Raw genomic sequence first — 19,920 nt, forward strand, 5'->3', positions numbered from 1 at the left:
ATCCATCCTTATCCATGCATGCACCCTCAGACAAAAAGCAGTGCACAGATCACGTGGGCTATAGCCTCATACATTTTGCATTATGTACACTTGTAATATGATAGGTCATTGTCAAGCACTAGTACATGCTGCATTCTAGTGCATGCATTCCAGTGTATGCATAGTCTGGCAAATTGCATCCGAACCGTGTATGACATATCGAACGATAGAAACAAATTGCACTGACGTGGACATAGAAGGAGGCCTTGCAGACGGCGCAGCCTCATATTCCTGATTGACATTGTGATATGTGGATTAAGACAACAACATGCTAATCTCTCACTAATCTAAGCTTAAGCAGCAGCAGCACTAATCCTATCTGCAACGTTAACCTGCTCATGCTCATGGTCATCATCGTCATCATCATCAGAGCCCTTGTACCTGTACCACTTGGCGCACGCGACGAACGCCAAGAAGTTGGCCGCCCCAATGGCGGCGATGAGGAGGTAGAACCAGTCCAGCCTCCCCTTGTTCAGGTCCTCGGCGAGCCACCCGCCGTCGTCCCCGGCGCTGGCGCCCCTCGTGGCGCGCTCCACGGCGGCGACCAGCACCCCGCTCAGGTAGCTCGACAGCGCCAGCCCGCTGAACAGCACCGACCCGGCGACGCTCCGCATGCTCTCCGGGAACTCCCTGTAGTAGAACTCCGTCTGGCTCACCTGGTTGAACGCCTCCGATAGCCCCAGCGCGGCGAGCTGCGGCACCAGCCAGAACGCCGACTGCCGCGACACCCGGCCGGTGTTCGACGGCGAGCCGGCGGCGAGGTCGCGCCGCCGCTTCTCGGCCATGGCGGCGACGAGCATGGCGAGGACGGACAGCGCCATGCCGACGCCCATCCGCTGGAGCGGCGTGATGCCGCCCTCGCGCCCCGTGAGGCGGCGCGCCCATGGCACGACGAGGCGGTCGTAGAGCGGGATCCAGACGGCGAGCGCCAGCATGGGGAAGACGGTGAACGAGCCCGGTGGCACCTCGAAGCTCCCGGCGCCGCCGCCGCCGCCGAGGTGGCGGTCGGACTGCGCCGCCTGGAGGATGACGTAGGTGTTCGTCTGCGCGAACGCGACGTAGTAGACGATGCAGGTGAGCCACACGGGGACGACGCGGAGGATGCACTTGGCCTCCTCCACCTGCTGGAGGCTGCACAGCCGCCATGGATTCTTGGGGTGCCCGTCGCCGCCCACCTCGCTCTTGGCGTCGACCACGACGGCGGCCTTGTCGAGGAACCTGAACTGGTCGGTGTAGGGGAGCCTCGACACGACGCCGCTGGCGTGGCGCGTCCGGAAGAGGGACTCGTCGGCGTCGGAGGGCGCGGCGGCCGACCGCTTCCGGAACGCGGCGACGGCGACGCGCGCGACGCCGGCGAAGGGGCTCCCCTCGGGGCGCACGCGGACGTAGAGCCCCGCGCCGGCGAAGAAGAGGGCGCAGGAGGCGAGCATGAGCGCCGCCGGGATGGCGAGCCCGACCCACCAGCTCACGCTGCTCTGCACGTAGACGATCGCCGTCGACGAGGCGCAGACGGCGATGGTGAGCGTGAAGTAGTACCAGTTGAAGAAGCTGTTGATGCCGCGGCGGCCGGACTCCGTGCGCGGGTCGAACTGGTCGGCGCCGAACGGCAGGCTGCACGGCCGGATCCCGCCGGCGCCGGCCACGATGAACGCGAACGCCAGCCCGAGCACCGCGAGCTGCCCCCTCGTCGCGCCCAAACACCTCCCCTCGCCGCACGGCGGCGGGTGCAGCGCCGGCACGCCGGCCGTCATCGTCAAGATGACCATCCCCTGCAAGATACAACGGAGATCAAGGTCTGGTTCAACGGCGGTAATGGCGATGTCGGGCTTACGATGAAGGTGGAGACGCAGCCGGCGGCGACGGTGGCGTAGCGGCCGAGGTAGAGGTCGGAGGCGAAGGCGCCGACGACGGTGGCGAGGTTGGTGGTGCCAGCGAACACGTTGAGCGCGACGGCGGCGTCGAGGCTGGACATGTGGAAGACGGTGGTGAGGTACACCATGAGGTTCGCCGCCGTGCCGATGCTGCCCAGCTTCTCGAACGTCTCGTTGCCGATCACGAACGGCATCGCCTTCCACCCCCGGTACCGGAGCTCCGGCGCCGCCGCCGCCGCCGCGGAGTCTGATCTGGCATTGCCGTTTCCCACGTCGCCGTCGAGGTGGGCCTCGAGGTCGCCGCCGCCGCCGGAGCCGGAGACGGAGGGAGGCAGGGTCATGTCGCGGCGGCGGCGACACTTGGCGCGAGGTGGGAGGGACTTTGACTGGGTTTGCGGTTAGTTAGTTAGGTGGGACCCAAGTGTCAGCGTCGGAGGTAACACTGTTACCGTAACAAGAACTGGTAGCAATTACTAATTAGCTGCTGCTGTTGTCAACTGACAGGTGGGACCATCTAAAATTGGGCATTGAGTTGCGGCGTTTACACAAACAGAATTGACACATTCTGTTCTTTTGGTTGAGAACTAGACACTCATATTCAAAAAGACGAGTAAATTTCAGACAAATTTCATGGTGTAAAAAAGATTTGAAAATCCAATCCAAGTTATGCAAATCTTTATTAGCTCCAGCACTCAGGCTTCAAGACTGTACATAACTAGCAGACGATCACAACACACGCGAACATACGAACTAATTAAGTTGGCTATATTACAATGCGGAATATTTATTAGGCAAACCGGGAGAGCTAATTAACTAAGGTAGTGGTAGTACTTAAATTAACCAGCAGCAGAGCTAGGTGGTGATGACTGATGAACATGACAACATGTTTATTTATGCATCTCCCAACCAATCACGTCGTCGTCGCCGTCGACGACGACGATGACCTGAGCGTGTTGATGGTCTTCTCGAGCTCGTCCTTGTCGGCGCCGACGATGCGGCCGACCTCCTCGCCGCCCCTCGCCAGCACGAACGTCGGCATCGCCTCCACCCGCCAGGTCCGCGCCACCTCCTGCGATCATTCAGAAATCTTCAGCTGTTCTGTTCAGAGATTCAGAGAAGACGAGGGAAACTATTTTAACCGTTCGAGTGGTACTCCATTCATTTATTACATATCATCTAAATAGTTATAAAAAAATTAGAAAAAAAATGAACAAGATAGATCAATATGTAATATATCAATCCATAAATATATAACTTAAAATTCAATTTCTACAAGTTGTAACAAAAATAACAAGCAAAACTTAAATTACTATTGCATATTTACAATTAAATTTGTTGTTTTTATTACAACTTATAGAAGTTGAATTTGAACTAGCATGTTTGTAGAGTGATATATTACATATTAATATATCTTGTTAATTTTTTTAAAAAATTTTCGTAACCATCAAATTGACATGCAATAAACAGATGCAATAAACAGGTGGACGTCATAGAATCCATCTCCGAGAAGACGAGTTAAAACTTCCATGGCCAAAGCTCCATCAACCAGAAAAATCTTCAGCTGTTCGATTCAGAAAAGACGAGAGCTAGAACTTCCATGGCCGGCCGGCGACCGGGATACGTACCGCGAGCTCGTCGACGTCGACCTTGAGGAAGGCGACGTCGGTGAAGCGGCCGGCCATCTCCTTGAACACCGGCTCCATCATCTTGCACGGCCCACACCACGACGCCGAGAAGTCTATCACCACCTTTAATTAACCGGGGGGATCAAGAGAAGAGAAAAAGATGATCAATTAACGGAAGAAAGAACTATATACTACAATTAAGGGTAATATAAATTACTTCCTCCGTTTCACAATATAAGACTTTCTAGCATTGCCCACATTTATTTAGATGTTAATAAATCTAGACATATATATGTATTTAAATTTATAAACATCTATACGTATACGAGCAATGCTAAAAAGTTTTACATTATGAAACGGAGGGCGTATATTGATCAATACCAGCTTTGTGGTGTTCTTGTGGGCGTCCCACAGCTCGTCCCACTTGGCCTTGGAGTGGACGGCCACCACGGCGGACTCGCCGCCCTCCTCGCCGGCGGCGGGCTTCGGCTTCGACGTCGAGAAGGCGCCGCCCATCTTGTTACAGTGAGCTGATCGAGGCACTGCAAGTCTGCAGCTGGAAGGGCTTGGGGTTCTTGGCTTTTGTAGGGGCTTGACCCCGTTGACTCATGACTCACATTTAATATTCTTACTTAGAGCATAAGTTCTCTTTACAAAATATTACAATATTTAATATTCTCACTTACCAACCTCCCACCTGTCCCAAATAAACCAACATCGTACCACCTCGTATCTTAGATGTGACAGTACGAGCTTAGTTTGTGATCATCGTACTGAAATATGTCATATCTAATATGAGATTAATTTATTTTGGGATAGAGGAACTAAAGCATAAGTTCACTTGTAGCATAAGAAAGAGGACAATACTAACAACTGAACTACTCTGCTCGTCTCAAAAAACCGCAGGCTAAACTCAACTGCTCCACTAGAAAAGGAAAACTGAAGGCTGCTGTACTGTGAGCTGTGGTTTATTATAGTGCCATTTTTATTAATTAAGAGTGCATTATCTAGAACACCTTGATGAGTACTGCTAGTAGGTGGATGAAGGTATCTGATTCATTGGGGGGCCGTTTGGTTTAAGGAGCGAGATGACCCATTGACCATATGCACATCAAAAGTAACAGAAAGCATCAGAATCCCGTAAAACTCATATGTTCATCTGGAACACTCCAATGTTCGATCTGTCATCTTTCTGTTGCGGAATTTAGGTCGACTATTATCTATCTAATCATCAAAGAATATTAGATAATGACGGAAAGAGACAAAGGAAAAGCATGCAAGGGGTTCATCTTTGAGAATTCAGTTCCCAGTCCACTAAAACAACTTTTGTCGATGAAATTTAAATCCAAATTTCAAACATAAAACCGTGGCACCTTACAACAATATGGATCTGAAGACGATAATTGAGCATATATCTATTATATACTAAATGATAAGCATGGAAATATACAACGATTTACATGCAAAGGATGGGACCGAATTAGATATGGTGCTATATACTTCTATCCTGCCGATATATATTACTGACAATAAATTCACACATGAGCTTGATCGTAACCTTAATTCATGGCTTTTCATCCCAATTAAATACTGCGTACTTGCCTTGGGAGGTTCCTCTCCTACTGCGAACTATATGTTGCCTCACGGCATCCTGATTGATGTGAAAAATGAATTTCATGTGCCTTATCTGCAGGCAAAAGAAACATCAAAGTAGGACAATATCAGGAGAAAACTGTGCTTTACAGTAAAAAAATGGGAAGAATGATTAGTTAAGAACAGTAAAATGGGACTTAAACTACTAATTTTACTGATGACACAAATGGGATCGAGAGAGTAGAATCTAACAGGGCAGGAATGTTCAAGAAAATGAGGGTAAAGATAGATACCTGAAGTAATGCATCAGAAATTAAGTGAGTGCATTCGTTGCATGGAACTTCTTTGCTATTGACGAAGATTGGAGCTTTTCCTATATTCGTTATGTGGAAAGATCCACCTTTATCCATCTTGATAATTGCCTATGCATCAAAATGTGGAATGAAATAATTAAACAAAAACTGCACTAGCATTCGATACAAATAATTGAAATATAACAGTATCGTTCTTCTGGGGTGGTGAGTAAACTTGATATATATATGCTATTATTTTCTGGGAGTAGTGTTGCTATTATTTAGTTATGTCCCATTGCTCAATAAAGCGTTTTCCTTTGGGTTTTCCAAAAGTGCAGGTGGCATTCCCTAAATGACTAAACTCAGCCAGAACCAATTCATCATGCAACTATGACTAAGATAACAAGCAGGTAGTAGATAGTATATAAAATTATATAAACAGTAGACGAATTCCACCACTCAAGTGGAGAAAAATGGTGAGAAAAACTTGCTTCATGCTTAAGCAGTAAACTGTATGAATATGCAAATATTGGCAGCTAGCACAGACTGACTTATAACGTAAGAATGTAGGTAGATAATGCTGTGACATTCACAAAAACCATTTGCTTAAACATTTGGTGATTTTTGTTTAAGAGGAAAGAAATGAAAGAGTAACAGAACTGCAGGGTCTAGGTGGGCATTGAATTCAAAAACAACGTCCGGTCAAAAAAAACAGCTGCAAACTTTTAGAACACTACTCATGACCAGAGTTAACCCCAGCATGAACTGACTGGGAAAAGGAAACCAGATATCCCCCTGAGGGCAAGTGTATTAAAGAACTTGTCGAATATTTGTCAAATTAAAACTTGTGATTTTTTTTGTTAAAATTGGCTAATGGAAAAAACTTGTGTAGGAACAATTTTCAGTTTCAGTCTGCACAACTAGAACAATCTGAGAAGTTGTACTATTTGGGAACCACCCTTAAGGACAGACATGCTTAAGGCTCAATTTGCATACATTGTGATGTGCGTGCTTATTTTGAAAGATGAAGTAAGAAAAGATAAGAACAAGTTCTCTGAGATAAATCAAAAAACGCTACATAAACTACATTGTCCAACTTTTGTCTTATCATCTAATCATATGCATGCAATATGTTCTAGGGTGCAAGAAGACATCTGTTTCCAACTTCATTCAGAACAAGAGAATTTACTCAAACCCCCAAACATCTAAAAGCAGTTCAAGTAAATGAAATTATAATGATTCACTACAACTTCAAATACAAATCCTAAAATCAGTTGACAACAAAACAACAATTGCCAAAGTGAAGGACAGGATTAATATGCAGCCCATTGAGAAGCTGAAAATGAGTAAGCTTCAAAGAATAAGCCAACAAGCATGCATCAGCCAATCAGCCTCATACTTAAAAGTATTGCCCTATTTAAACCAGTGTTGAACAGTACATACATATACACCAACCTTTATAAGGGCTCCCCCAATGGCACAAACATATTAGTACATCTGATCTGATTGAATATTTGCATACACTAAAAAGAATATACCATACTTCCTTTTCTACTCTAGGGTTTGTAAAAATAGGAAATTGTAACACGCCTACTTATTTATATTTTTGATACTCTAGAATGGTTTAGTATTAGAATGTTTGTTCCATACTTGTTAGCATGTTTCTACTACACAGGATACTCCCCAAAAAGAAAATAAGCAGAGATGCCATTGCTAATATTTACAGGAATAAGGTGCAAATGACACTACTCCAAGCAAATATCCAGAAGCCTGAATGCACAATGTAACAGTTTAATAAAGTTCCTGGTTTTAAATCATAAGATCTGAAATAAGCAAACGGATATGAAGGATTGTATCACAAGAGGAAAGATTTTCAAATGTTTGCATATAGAGGAGCTATAGTCAACTTATCCTAGTATTATCACAAGCTTAATTAGGGTCATTTGCATAGAGTACTAAAACGGAAGACTTTACAGAAATATCAGTGGTTCAAAAGGTCCCGGGAATATTTTCTTGTACATAATTATTTTTGTTGAACGTTATCGACCATGTCTGAAAAATGACATGTGACAGAAGGAAAGACAGAGAATGGTCCCTAAATAAATAAATAAATAAGGACCTCCATAAAAACTCCACCCGTCCAAGGCTGTTTGCCATATTAGCATTTTTTTTTGTAAAAAAAAATACCTGTTGACGGGATATTGTATTCGCCTTTCCTTCTTTTCCCAAATCGATGTCGACATGTTCCTCACTTGTTTCTCTCCCAAGTGTAACCTGCATCAGAAGAGAAGAAAAAACAAAGATGGTATCATCATATCAAAGAATTGTTTTATAACATATCGATTAACCATGACAATCTTAGCCTGCATGATGATCTTGTTAGCTAAACACCGTATTAAACAATTCAACTGGTAGTAAAATAAGACAACAAAACATATGTTGATATGATTGGGCAAATAACAGTAAGGTGTTATATTCTCTTGACTCAAAAATGCCTTTGCTGTTCACTACAGAGATAGAACTCTTTAGTTCTCCATGAATAAGGAATATACACGTGGGTTTAATTTCACCTAACCATTACATCTGCTACTGCATTATGCAATTAAGATTAAATTAAATATTGCTTATGCTTACCTCTGGATCCTTTATGTAGTATTTCAAATGCTGGCCATAAAGAACTGCAAAAGCACCATGGGACATAATAGATCTGTTTGTATTAGAGCGGGCACCTCGTTCTAATCTTATCAAGTCTTTCCTACTTTCAAGAGACTGAAACCTGGAAACTGATCAAGCAAAAGCAAATAAGTGAATAACACTAATAAAGAAGCCCCAGTTCAGCTTCTAAGCATATGACCCCGTTGCCAATTAAGAAAATCCTGAAACACAACAGCCTTGATCTCAACTACATTTACCTTCGAGCTGGATGAAATCAGATTCTTGATCCCATGGAATTAAATCCTGATCAAGTATCTGCAGCAGATGTTTGAAATGTCAGAAGCACCAAAGTAAACAAAGCCTTATAAATTCAGCCAAGAAAGAAGTATACCAAAGCTTCTATGTCGAAATAGTTTGGAATACCGTCCTCACTGTCAGATCCTCCCCCTTCTGGGCTTGAAGTGGTTGTTATGGGATTAAGAAATTCCACATCTGGCAATGCATGCGCTGAAATGCTGTTTTGGGTAGTAGCATCACAACTTATTCCTGACTCATCAGGAACCTTAGAATTCATTTCATCAAGCACTCCAATACACTCATCCAAAGACACACTCCCCAAGTTATCAAAACATTCATGTTGCACTAAACCACATGTAGATTTTTTAACAAATTCTGCAGCAGAATGGAAAGTTGATGTGCATGCATTTGCATTGCTAGCATCAACAGGCATAACAGGTGACTTGCTTCTTACGGTACAAGATTCATTAAGACCCACCAAAGTTTCCTTTTGTTCCAAGGTGTAAGGTTCCAACTTCATTGTAAGTAACAATGGTTGGACATCACTAACCAAGTCGGTGTGATTCAAGTCAGCAGCATTTAGTGGAGGAATAGGTTTGGCAGAAACCAAATGCATATTGTGCTGTGAATTCTGGTCACAAGTAGAGGTGGATGCTACAGGCCCAGGTGTAAAGATATCATCATTGCAAGGGATTTCAGGATCTTCGGTGTTTAATATGCACACAATACCAGCACAAGGAAAAGGCACTTCTGTTGTGTATATCATGTCCACTCCAGAAATATCTGCCACATCATGCTTCTCATGGATTGGATCTGTGTTGTTACCACAGGCACTGCTTACATGAGGAATGTCCAGAAGGTGCTCTTTGGAGATGTCCTTCAGAATAACATTAGCATGTCGATCGCCTAAACCTTCCAGATTTGGGTCAAGAGAAGAATCCAAAATATTCTCGCTATTAAGTAGCTCAAAGTCTTCACCCTGACTGGCATCCATTAAGCATGAGTGCATAACTTCACCTTCTGTTGCATCGTCTAAGCCAGATCCAGACATTCCATTCTCCACATTCACCTTGCATGAAAATGTGTCAATGTTAGTAGTTTCCTTTTTCTTGTCATCAGAAAAGGCAAGAATTTCTTGCTCTTTGTGATGCACATCTGTCAGCATGTCAGGTGCATTAACACCCTGAAACTTCTTCCTAGTAGGAGCACTAGGTGCCTGAGAACACCAATGTTCACTCATTGCTTTTAGCGAGCCTGGGTCTTGCAATATTTCATTGCTGTTACCAGAAAACTGGTTCTGTTTTATGCAATCTTGATCAGTATTCAGTAAAGCCTTTAACCCTGTCATTCCATTGGCTGATTCTTCACAAAGAATTGGTTGCTGAGGCTGCACACAGTCCTGGACATCAGAAAGGTCCTTTGGAGAGGCAATATTCCTTTCACTTGACTGAATGTTCTTTGGCATGAAGTTGTATCCATATAACTTACCTACATCAGAACAGCCATTTGCACTTTCACAATTAGTGCTTCCATCACTTGCCACTGTCCCAGCAGCTTTATCATGCCTTCTATGGGATATATAATGTCCATTATCTTTGGCATGTACATCTTGTCCATCAGCATAGCTTTCGCCTATGTGACCATAGCCATTTACAACATCTGGAGCTTGATTAACGTTATGGATCAAATGATTATCTTCCAACAAGTTAAATAATCCATCACATACACAATCACTACCTACAGGGCATGAACAGGGTGTGATAACATAACCAAAATCTGCAGCCAAACATGGATCATGGCAGATTCTCTTTCTCATTGCATAATACTGATTCTTTACACTCTCAATTTTCCTCTTCCTGAGAGAAAGATGTTTTCTCCTCACGTAGAAAAGTTTATGTGCTTTGGTCGGGTTGGAGGTTGAAAGTTCAGTCTCATACTTGACTATGAGGGCAGATGCTTGTCCTGAGGTCTCTGAGTCATACAGCAATGAGGACCAACGATCCTGTAATTCTTGAAGAGTGAATTTGCGGGAAAAACATACAGCTCCTTTAGCCAAGGATTCCAATGAGGCACCAGCCTAGAAGAACAAGAAAGATGAAGTTAACAGGATACAAATAAGATGGCATATGAAAGTGGGAAAGTCTTCCCAACAGTAAAAAGTATGGACCATGGACTCCCAAGTCCCATCCAATTCCATCCTAACATTATAGTCATGTGGCTGACATGACCAAATAGCTGCAGCCAAGCTAATTGCAACTCATAAACCCACCAACAGTGGCGCTGGTCATGCATGAAGGTACTAGGGCTTGGTTTATAACTATTTGTTGTAGATGTAGCATTGAGTCTATATACCCAAGAAACATCAAAGAACAAAGCGATGCCAATAGTTTCAAGGGTTGCCACAATGAAATGATGCTCAAGGCGGACCCAAAATGGAGTGAGGGTGTGACTATAGTGAACCTCAATTTGGTGTATAGATTCATATAGTAACATTTCACAATTAATACATGTATCATAATACCAATGTTTCTTAAAACAGTCTTATAGTGAACTGGGTACTGTAAGTTTCAAAAGTCAGAACAGGATTGATGCTATAAGGACTAAGCAACAAATGTATCAAACGCAAGTAAAGCACTGCAACATTTTAAATCAAATTGAGGACCATTTAGGACAAAACTTGCTGGGATTTGGTGATACTAGGTGACCCAGTAGTAACTATACAACTTCACAAGAACAACAGTTTGACGGGAAAAAAATCCCCTACAAGGTTCTTAATTATGCAACTTCACAAGAACAACAGTTTGACAAAAAAAAAATCCCCTACAAGGTTCTTACGGAAGTTAAACCATACAGTAGATTGACGAAAAAGTGGACAATAAACAACAGAATAGTAACCTAATATTTTTGCGAACACAATAGTAGCCTAATGTATCAAGTATCAACACAAGTTGAGCATTCCAACAAACTTGAATTGAATTGAATTGAATTGGATGACCCAATTATTCAATAGATACTCGAATGCGTCAACATCTCACACTACCACCAAACTACCCAAATCCACAAATGGAACCATTCAGGAAGTCCTATCCACAGTATTAGCAGTAGACTAGCGGTAGCAGTAAAAAATATCTTGAAATTAGAGCTGCTCAGAAACATTCTAAACTCTATAAAACCTGCAGACACCCCAATCTCTACACCCATCTCAGTTGCCAGTTAGGAAGTGGCTCTGATCAAACTGAACTTGAGAAACTGCATCGATTAGCCAACCAAACATTCGAAAATTCCCATTACAACAGAACAAAACCCTCAACTACAAAGTCCACTTGAAATGAGCGGCTCAGAAACATTCTCGAAATTCTCCGCACGAGACGCGCGGGCGCGGCGCGGCGCATCGGGCACGCCCTCACCCCCCGAATCGCGGGCCACGGGCACCCCAGCAGCCGCGGAATTCCGCCATGGAGAAGGAGTTTCGAGGCGACACGGAGAGGAATAGGTCGGAAATTAGGTGGGTGGGGGCAATCCTTACCTCGACGGCGTTCTTCAGCAGGACGTCGTCCTCGGCGGTCCAGCTCGCCGCGGCCGACATGGTGACCATGCCCCCGCCGCCTCGTCCCCTCCCCACCACCGCCACCGCCACCGCCACCGCCCGCACTCTCCGCTCGCCGGACGGCGACCACGCGGCGTCGAGAAGGCGGAGTGATGGGCAGAGACCCCCTCCCTCCCCCAGAATTTGGCCCAGAGACCCCCCCCCCTACCCCCCAAAAAAATTAGGCCCAATTATGTTCTTCGGCCCAAACGGCCCAGAAGCAACTAGGGTTGGTGGGAGTCCAGTCCAGTCCAGCAGGCAGCCGCGCCAACTCCTTCGCTCTTCGCCCGCCGCCGCCATTGTCCCCGCCGTCCCCGCCGTCCACGCCGGCGCCGCGCTGAGCCGCCGACGTCGGAGCGACTGCGACTCCTCCTGTCGCCGCCCGCCTTCTCCAGTTCTCCCCTCTGCCCGTCTCCGTTTGGCCGCCGCCCGCCTTCTCCTGCTCTTGGCTGCTCCACGCCTCCACCGATCCGGCGCTCCACCCTTCAGCCCAGAGGTAACGAACAGATCAACGAAACCACTAGAACAGCTGCCTAAATCGATTTGTGATTAGAGATTAGTGAATCTGTGAATAACTGAATATGCAATTTATAAATTGCTACTGATTAGTGAATGTGTGCTATTGTTTGTAGGATTGGTAAATTGTTACTGATTAGTGATATTGCGTCGTTATTTCAGAACCATGCGGCCGCTTGTGGATGCTGTAAGACATTATTTCTATCACATTTTCACTAAATTTGTATTTGTATATCGGCTTGATGGTGCAAGAAAATTTTAGCGCGTGACATGATCGTGTGAATCAGGACTACCCAAGGAAAAATTCCTAGCTACGCCACTACCCACCATCGCGGCCGCTGCTTTCCCCTCCCTGCCCCAAATGCTCCCGGCCACCTCCACCGTCCCACCCACCTCGCCCCTTCCCCACTCCCGCGCTGCCCCGCGCCGCCACCTCCGCGCAGGGCTTCTCCACGGGTCCGTGGCGACGGCGGCGGTGGTTCGGGCGTGCGGGGTGACGACGGGCCACCGTCGGAGGATGGGCTCGGTTCGGGCGAGCCCCAGGGCAGGCGGATGGGAGGTGGCGATGGCGGATAAGGAGGGGGTAGGGGTGGAGCGGCTAGTGGAGGTGGCGCAGAGGGCGGCAGACGCCGCAGGGGAGGTGCTCAGGAAGTACTTCCGGCAACGCGTCGAGATCATCGACAAGGAGGATCAGAGTGCGTTATATTATCCTTGGGAGTTCTAAAACTGAATATTGCCATTTGAGCTTGAAAACTGAATATCCTTTGGTTGTGCTTGCCAACTGTGAATTGACTGAATTCTGTTCCAGGTCCTGTAACTATTGCAGATAGAGAAGCGGAAGAAGCAATGGTGTCAGTCATTCTGAAGAGCTTCCCTTCCCATGCCGTGTGAGCTTGCCTGGCATGATTTACAAGTTTTGTTCAATCGTGACTTCTGATGCGTATATAACAATGTGATTAATAATGTTTTCTTTACTGGGTATTATTCAGTTTTGGTGAGGAAAATGGTTGGAGATGCGTGGAAAAGTCTGCTGATTATGTTTGGGTTTTGGACCCCATAGATGGAACAAAAAGCTTCATAACTGGTATTGAATCTTAACTGCTATCCTTGGTTGGCCAAACTAATTTCAATGTAACTATGACGATTGCTTACTTGTTTGTAGGCAAGCCTCTGTTTGGTACGCTTATTTCACTCTTGTACAAGGGGAAGCCGGTATGCTAATTTTCTTTGCCCATGCCAAGCTATCTTCATTTCCATTGTATTTGCTTCATTCTTGTTCACCACTTTGTGAGCAGAATTTAATTAATGATGCTTGGTAATGTAAAAGTATGTACACTCAATAGATTAACCTGAATCTGTTGGAATTGCCATCAGTGAACTACCTTTACATGGTACCTTGATACAACTTCCAAAGCATTATTTCAATTACGGAACACATTTTCATATTTGTCCTCTTTCTGAACACCTGGTCTTAGTATTGTATAGATGTTTGATATTCTCTTTCTATTACTTATTCTTTCTTTTTTGCGAGGATTTTCTATAACTTATTCTGGACTTTTGTTCTTCCTTTCATTAGGTTATTGGCATCATTGATCAGCCAATCTTGAGAGAAAGATGGGTTGGGGTTGATGGGATGAAAACAACCTTAAATGGACAAGAAATATCTGTTCGCCCTTGCAATGTCCTGGCACAAGCTTACTTGTATGTATACAGTATTAGATTTTACTCCCTCCATTTCCTTTTTATAATTTTTTCTTCTCTCGAAACATAAGGCATATATGTGAATTCATTGACATTTGACCCCCTGCCACTCTGCTCTTTCGAACATGTCATGTCTTTGTCTCTAATATCTATAAGTAACACTTTCACTATGAAAGAATGGTATATTTATTTTCTCATCATTCCCTTGATTCAAGACCATAATAGTCCTTGTGTCCACCCAAAATATTCCTTATGTTTTGAAACGGAGAGTGGATCTAAGATATTAAGCACCACACATGACATTATAATCTTGAATTTTTACTTCCCGTGGTGTATAATCACAAGTGTTGTTTGTGTGCCAGATATACAACAAGTCCACATTTGTTTGCAGGAGAAGCTGAAGATGCATTTATTCGTGTACGGGATAAGGTATGGATTATTGAACATGACAATCTCTACGTTAAGTAAGCCTTCTCAGTTATTGATGTTACACATTTACACATTTGCTATTTTACTTATTTCTGATGCAGGTCAAAGTCCCACTGTATGGTTGCGATTGCTATGCCTATGCTCTTCTTGCCTCTGGTTTTGTAGATCTTGTTGTTGAATCAGGATTGAAGGTATGAGTCTACCCTGTTTATGTATTTCTTCCTGTTGCAAAATAATAGTTTTCTTTATTTATAATCACATAAGGATTTGTTCTTTCACTCACTTATCTGGCTGGGAACAAACTGCCCAAGCAAGCTGAATATGTTTTGAGCTATTTAAGTTGGGTTCATTTCGTCTGTGTCTTGGTTTGGCTAGTGTGGTGTGTCTTGGTTTGGCTAGTGTGGAAGCAATACTTGGTTTACCATCCTTTTGTATTCATTGAAATATTGAATCAAGAAGAATTACTATATATAAGTTGTTTTACGAGTAATTTATTTCTTCTGTTGTGCAGCCATATGATTTTCTCTCATTGGTACCAGTCATTGAAGGAGCTGGAGGTTCAATAACAGATTGGAAAGGAAACAAGCTCCATTGGCCTGTCTCTGCGGAATCACGGCCTGAAAGTATAATTTCCAGCCTTCGCATTACGACTCTACAAAGTCTATTTCAATTTCTTCATAGTTGCATTGTACCTCTCCCACTTTTGATGCAACTGAGAAGCAATATTTGCATTATAATTTTAATAAAATTTTGTGCCGCTTCAGTTGTGCACTTTTCCTGTTTATACATATCATGCTGAACTCTCCCCGTTTGCCTTTTTTTTGTAGGTTTCAATGTGGTGGCATCTGGAGACGCCCGTGTCCACAAGCAGGCCCTTGATGCGTTGCAATGGCACTAGTCTGCAAAACACATCCAAGTTTGGTCTCTAAACAAACATGAATGTGTTATTCATGTGTCCAATAAACAGTGTATTTTGTATGCTTGCGCCGTGAGCGACTAGTTATTCAAATTGCACTGCCACTAATAAAATCAATTTGATGGTTATTCGGCTAGTGGTGTGCTCAGCTTGCGAGTGAATTGCGGCTGTCCTGGTAGAGAATGCATCTATACCAGGAAAAATACAAATATTTGTATTAGTTATTTCGAAAAAAACACCGCACCTATGAGGTGACGACCGGAAAAATACAAATATTTATATTAGTTATTATTATTATTATATATAGAGTTATAGATTTTTTATTTTCTCGTAATAATCCCAAAATTAAATACAGGAAATTCTTCGCAAAATCGCAGGTGGGGCAATTCTGTTTTGTGGGACGGATTCTTTGAGGAGAACTAAATGGGCCGACTTTTCGGTAAGATTTAAGTGGGCTAAATTCAGATGCGGGCCTGACATGTTATGGGAATTAAGTGGGCCAAATTCAATCGTGGACCGAATTCGCTGGCGAGAATGGAGTAGGCCAAATTTATTGTTGTCGTGATTTTTTTGTGGGCCAAATTCATTCGTGGCCTTTTGGTGGGCGGAATTTGTTTCGCCGACCAAATTAGAGAGAAGAGGAAAGGAGAAGTTTGAGAATACATACAAAATGAGGGCAAGCGTATGATATTGGCCTAATCCATTCTCGGAATTAGTATAATTTTTAAACTTAAAAAGTAAATTAGTAATTATAATTTTTTTAAAACAACATTTGAATATATTTTTTTAGAAAAATATTATTTCGCGATTCAGGAAACGTACATTTTTTTCTTCGCTTGTGCTTGGAACAAACGCAGTGCAGTTGATAGCTTCCTTTAAGGAGGCACATCCTGTTAGTGGGTAGGATGGTACACCGTATGACCGTACAAATGTACTGTATGCACCGGTATCTTCTTCCATCGTATATTATTGCCGTACGGAAAATCATACGCGTTCGTACATATGAGCAAGATATTGTCGGGGGAAATAAACCTTCATTAAGTACTCTCTCCATTTCATATTATATATCGTTTTGACTATTTTTATATTCAAATTAAATTTGATCAAGTTTATAAAAAATTTAACAACATTTATAGCATCCGGTTAGTTTCACTAAATATGATATTGAATATGTTTTAATAATATATTTGTTTTGTGCTGTAAATATTGTTATATTTTTTGTATAAGCTTAGTTAAACTTAAAAAGTTTAAAATGACTTATAATACGAAACGATTATAAACGGAGTTAGTATCTCTATCCTAAAAGAACATATATTTTTTAAAGAAATAAAGAAAAGACACTCTCCTAGAGTTTGAGGTAGAAGTGAATAGGATGCCTCGTCCAGTCACTGTGTCATGTATGTGTCTTTTCTGTTACTTTGGATTTTTCTAGTCTTGTGCCCTTGCAATTTAAGAATTGAAAGCTTCGTTTTGAAAAGAAAACATTGAAAGGATCTTGAAATGTGATGGAAACATCCCAATATAAATATTTGCCACGTTTGTGGCAATCAGCCTCCAAAAATATATAGATATTAATGTGTAACGCGTTTAGTAAGTAATGCCCAATCGTTTTCTTCAAAACGACAATTGAACAAGCTGTGCCTACCACACGCCCACACATGTTTTACGGTGCTTCATTGTTTCCAAAGTTGCATTCTCGTCTCCTTCAACTATGGTGCACATGATTTTAGAAAAAAATCCTAAAAGAGACTTGGTTACATATAGTGCAATGAAGTGGAAATGTGATCTGCATTAGGACAAAAGGACAATTTTAACTGAATAAAAGGTAGCAATCACTAAAAAAATGCATTTTCGCATGCAGTTCAAACCTATTTTTTCATGCGGTTGGGTCGTCCATCTGCGCAGAGGTGTCTATAAAAATTGTGATTTTTCCATACAGTGGTGCACCCGCGCGCGGAAATCCATTTATCGTATGTGGTGCTTATGTCGTCCCCATACGAAAACAAAAATTTGCAAAAAAAAATAAAGTATATATATATATATATATATCCCAAAAGTAGAAACTTGAAACCCTAGCCCATCTGCCCCGCCGCCCCCACTCCTTTGCGGCAGCGGAGGATCCCACGCACACCGGCCATCAGGAGAGGAGAAACCAAGGGAGAGGAGGAGGAGAGAAGGCGGGATTCGCGCAGTCAGAGGCTAAGCCCGCCGCAGCCCTCATCGACTGCGCCACTCCCGCCGTCGCTCGAGCCTTCCGCCACTTGATCCATCCCGGTCGGATCCACGGCCGACGAATCCGCAGCATCGCGCCCGCTAGCTGTCAGGAGAGAAGAAGCCAAGGGAGAGGGGGAGGAGAGACAACGGGATTTGCATGGTCCAAGGCTGAGCCCGTCGCCGCCCGAGCTCACCGCATCCCTCATCGATGCCGCCACCACCACTCTTGCCATCACCCAAGCCCGCCGCCGCCAGCCCGAGTAGGAAGTGGGAGAGGAGGGGAGAAGTTGGAGAAAGAGCGTGGAGAGAAATGAATGTGGAGAGAGGGGGAGGCCGTGAAAAAAGAGAGGTGAGAGTGATAAGAATGGGGACTTGGAAAATTTTGACGATGCTGAGAGGGAAGAGATGGGGAAGGTCAGACTTGTAAGCGGGTCTCTTAAAGGCCTGCCTGGAAAAATGCATTTTCGCATACGGCCACTTAGGAGCCCTCCTGGGAAAATAACTCTATTTTCGCAGATGGGCCTCAAGTTATTTTCCCAGGCGAGCCTCTTAAGCGACCATATGCGAAAATGCATTTTCGCAAGCGACCCTTCAACCGACCCGAGGGAGTGATTTTTACAGATAGAACGAGTTATGGTCCGCCTGCAACCTTAAGGGATCTTGTCCAGAAAAATCAATTATATAGTAGTGATTTTATTTTTATTCTCCTATTTAATTTTCATCAGATTTTTCCCTTTTTCCCCTTCATGTATGTGTAAATCTAACTGATATTTCATGCATTTGTTGCCCTACATATTATAAGCCGCTACCAAAATTTGAACTTTAAAAGTTAATTTTGATTTTTTTTGAGTAAAATGCACCGGCGGTCCTTAAACTTGTCAGCAGGTTTCACTTAGGTCCACGAACTTGCAAAGCACACATCGAGACCCCTAAACTTGGTTTATTGTATCATCCCGGTCCAAAGCCGCGTTTGACCGTGGTCTTGCCTACGTGGCACACCATGTGGACGATGAAATGGATTTTTTTTTATTTTTTCTCCCTTCTTCCTTCTCTTTTCTCTTTTATGAAAAGACGATGACATGTATGAGGCATTTTCATCTTTTCAACAAGGAAGAAAGAGAAAAAAAAAAGAAGAAGAGAGAAAAAATAAAAAAAAATCCATGTCATCGTCCACATGGCGTGCCACGTAGGCAAGACCACGGTCAAACGTGGCTTTGGACCGGGATGATACAATAAACCAAGTTTAGAGACCTTAATATGCGCTTTGCAAGTTCGTAGACCTAAGTGAAACCTCCTGACAAGTTTAAGGACCGCTGGTGCATTTTACTCTTTTTTTACCGAAGTTTTATTTTTCAGCGCTAGTAACACATATATAAACTTTTATCCACATATTTTTCACTGATAAACCTAACGGCTTATAATCATCATTCGCCCTACCGATGGTAGGCAAAATTTTCTAGAGCAATAAATCGATTTATGTGCCCACGTCACATAATTGTATATGATATGTAAGATGTTCCTTGAAACACGAAAGAGGCCTTAGATAATTGACGCTATAGTGATATTTTCAATCACGTCCTTTGGGAGCCCCACGAGGGCGTTGCCTGGCTATTTGGAGTACTATCCCTACTAAACTAATCTAAACCCAAATATAATTTGGTTATCAAGTTGTAACCCAGAGATCGTCCGTACGACACTTAATAAAAGCAGCATCAACGGTCATCCATCACCATTAGCGAGTTAATTAAATTAAGTAGGGGTTTAGTAGAATCCAATGTGGGCTACACCGTGCGTGGACACCACACACGCACCTGTGGTGCTGGCTTCGGATACTCGGTGCCATTTTGCGGTGTAGCCACCCTCCTCGGATATCTACCGACACATCATCGACTTGGTACATCATCTACCATTAAAATATAATTAGCCGTAAATACGATCATCTTTGTTAAGTTAAATGACTAAAAAACCTAACCAGTTGACCTATGCACACTTCATGGCTAGTCGTACAGCTTTAGATACATACTAACACCATTAAGGTTGTGTTCTTTTCCCCTCTTTTCTAACTCACTTCTTTGTTTTCCACGCGCACGTTTTTCAAACTACTAAACGGTGTATTTTTGCAAAAATTTTCTATATGAAAGTTGCTTTAAAAAATCATATTAATCTATTTTCAAGTTTTTTAGGC

General features: G+C 43.6%; 4 protein-coding genes across 5 annotated transcripts; 1 reads left to right on the forward strand and 3 right to left on the reverse strand.

The window, feature by feature from the left end:
• Nucleotides 1-166: 166 nt before the first annotated feature.
• Nucleotides 167-2,586, reverse strand: LOC107276168 (protein NRT1/ PTR FAMILY 2.9). The gene is made up of 2 exons (XM_015790879.3): nt 1,871-2,586; nt 167-1,808 (listed from the first exon to the last, which is right to left on the reverse strand). Exons 1-2 carry the CDS (start codon nt 2,249-2,251, stop codon nt 333-335), a joined length of 1,857 nt encoding a protein of 618 aa, XP_015646365.2. The 5' UTR covers nt 2,252-2,586; the 3' UTR covers nt 167-332.
• Nucleotides 2,559-4,701, reverse strand: LOC4342618 (thioredoxin H2-1-like). Its single transcript, NM_001422028.1, has 3 exons — nt 3,917-4,701; nt 3,536-3,658; nt 2,559-2,979 (listed from the first exon to the last, which is right to left on the reverse strand). Exons 1-3 carry the CDS (start codon nt 4,049-4,051, stop codon nt 2,821-2,823), a joined length of 417 nt encoding a protein of 138 aa, NP_001408957.1. The 5' UTR covers nt 4,052-4,701; the 3' UTR covers nt 2,559-2,820.
• Nucleotides 4,702-4,807: 106 nt separating this feature from the next.
• LOC4342619 (uncharacterized) lies at nt 4,808-12,074 on the reverse strand. The gene is made up of 7 exons (XM_015791489.3): nt 11,900-12,074; nt 8,468-10,450; nt 8,334-8,391; nt 8,056-8,204; nt 7,609-7,695; nt 5,422-5,550; nt 4,808-5,222 (listed from the first exon to the last, which is right to left on the reverse strand). Exons 1-7 carry the CDS (start codon nt 11,966-11,968, stop codon nt 5,100-5,102), a joined length of 2,598 nt encoding a protein of 865 aa, XP_015646975.1. The 5' UTR covers nt 11,969-12,074; the 3' UTR covers nt 4,808-5,099.
• A 186-nt stretch (nt 12,075-12,260) lies between these two features.
• LOC4342620 (bifunctional phosphatase IMPL2, chloroplastic) lies at nt 12,261-15,657 on the forward strand. Of its 2 annotated transcripts, none has more exons than XM_015791490.3 (11): nt 12,261-12,455; nt 12,592-12,662; nt 12,763-13,170; nt 13,284-13,362; nt 13,465-13,559; nt 13,638-13,687; nt 14,052-14,176; nt 14,539-14,605; nt 14,707-14,796; nt 15,117-15,228; nt 15,433-15,657. In XM_015791490.3, the coding sequence occupies exons 3-11, from the start codon at nt 12,837-12,839 to the stop codon at nt 15,501-15,503; spliced, it is 1,023 nt and encodes a 340-aa protein (XP_015646976.1). In that variant the 5' UTR covers nt 12,261-12,455; nt 12,592-12,662; nt 12,763-12,836; the 3' UTR covers nt 15,504-15,657. The 2 variants fall into 2 exon arrangements, with proteins under 2 accessions (XP_015646976.1, XP_015646977.1); XM_015791491.3 differs by having other exon boundaries at nt 12,638-12,662.
• Nucleotides 15,658-19,920: the final 4,263 nt, after the last annotated feature.

The sequence above is a fragment of the Oryza sativa genome, chromosome 7, assembly GCF_034140825.1.
Source record: "Oryza sativa Japonica Group chromosome 7, ASM3414082v1".
NCBI classification, from domain to species: Eukaryota; Viridiplantae; Streptophyta; class Magnoliopsida; order Poales; family Poaceae; genus Oryza; species Oryza sativa.

Bases quoted from the DNA above. Each gene is read 5' to 3' on its own strand.
- LOC107276168 (XM_015790879.3), bottom strand. From the start codon at position 2,251: ATGACCCTGCCTCCCTCCGTCTCCGGCTCCGGCGGCGGCGGCGACCTC. The intron at 1,809-1,870 runs GTAAGCCCGACA...TGTATCTTGCAG, and splicing joins GCTGCGTCTCCACCTTCATC to GGGATGGTCATCTTGACGAT.
- LOC4342620 (XM_015791490.3), top strand. From the start codon at position 12,837: ATGCTCCCGGCCACCTCCACCGTCCCACCCACCTCGCCCCTTCCCCAC. The intron at 14,606-14,706 runs GTATGGATTATT...TTTCTGATGCAG, and splicing joins TTATTCGTGTACGGGATAAG to GTCAAAGTCCCACTGTATGG. The intron at 14,797-15,116 runs GTATGAGTCTAC...TCTGTTGTGCAG, and splicing joins TTGTTGAATCAGGATTGAAG to CCATATGATTTTCTCTCATT.
- LOC4342619 (XM_015791489.3), bottom strand. From the start codon at position 11,968: ATGGTCACCATGTCGGCCGCGGCGAGCTGGACCGCCGAGGACGACGTC. The intron at 10,451-11,899 runs GTAAGGATTGCC...TTGTTCTTCTAG, and splicing joins TGCTGAAGAACGCCGTCGAG to GCTGGTGCCTCATTGGAATC. The intron at 8,392-8,467 runs GTATACTTCTTT...CATCTGCTGCAG, and splicing joins ATTTCGACATAGAAGCTTTG to ATACTTGATCAGGATTTAAT.
- LOC4342618 (NM_001422028.1), bottom strand. From the start codon at position 4,051: ATGGGCGGCGCCTTCTCGACGTCGAAGCCGAAGCCCGCCGCCGGCGAG. The intron at 3,659-3,916 runs GTATTGATCAAT...GGTTAATTAAAG, and splicing joins ACAAGAACACCACAAAGCTG to GTGGTGATAGACTTCTCGGC. The intron at 2,980-3,535 runs GTACGTATCCCG...GAATGATCGCAG, and splicing joins TCGACGTCGACGAGCTCGCG to GAGGTGGCGCGGACCTGGCG.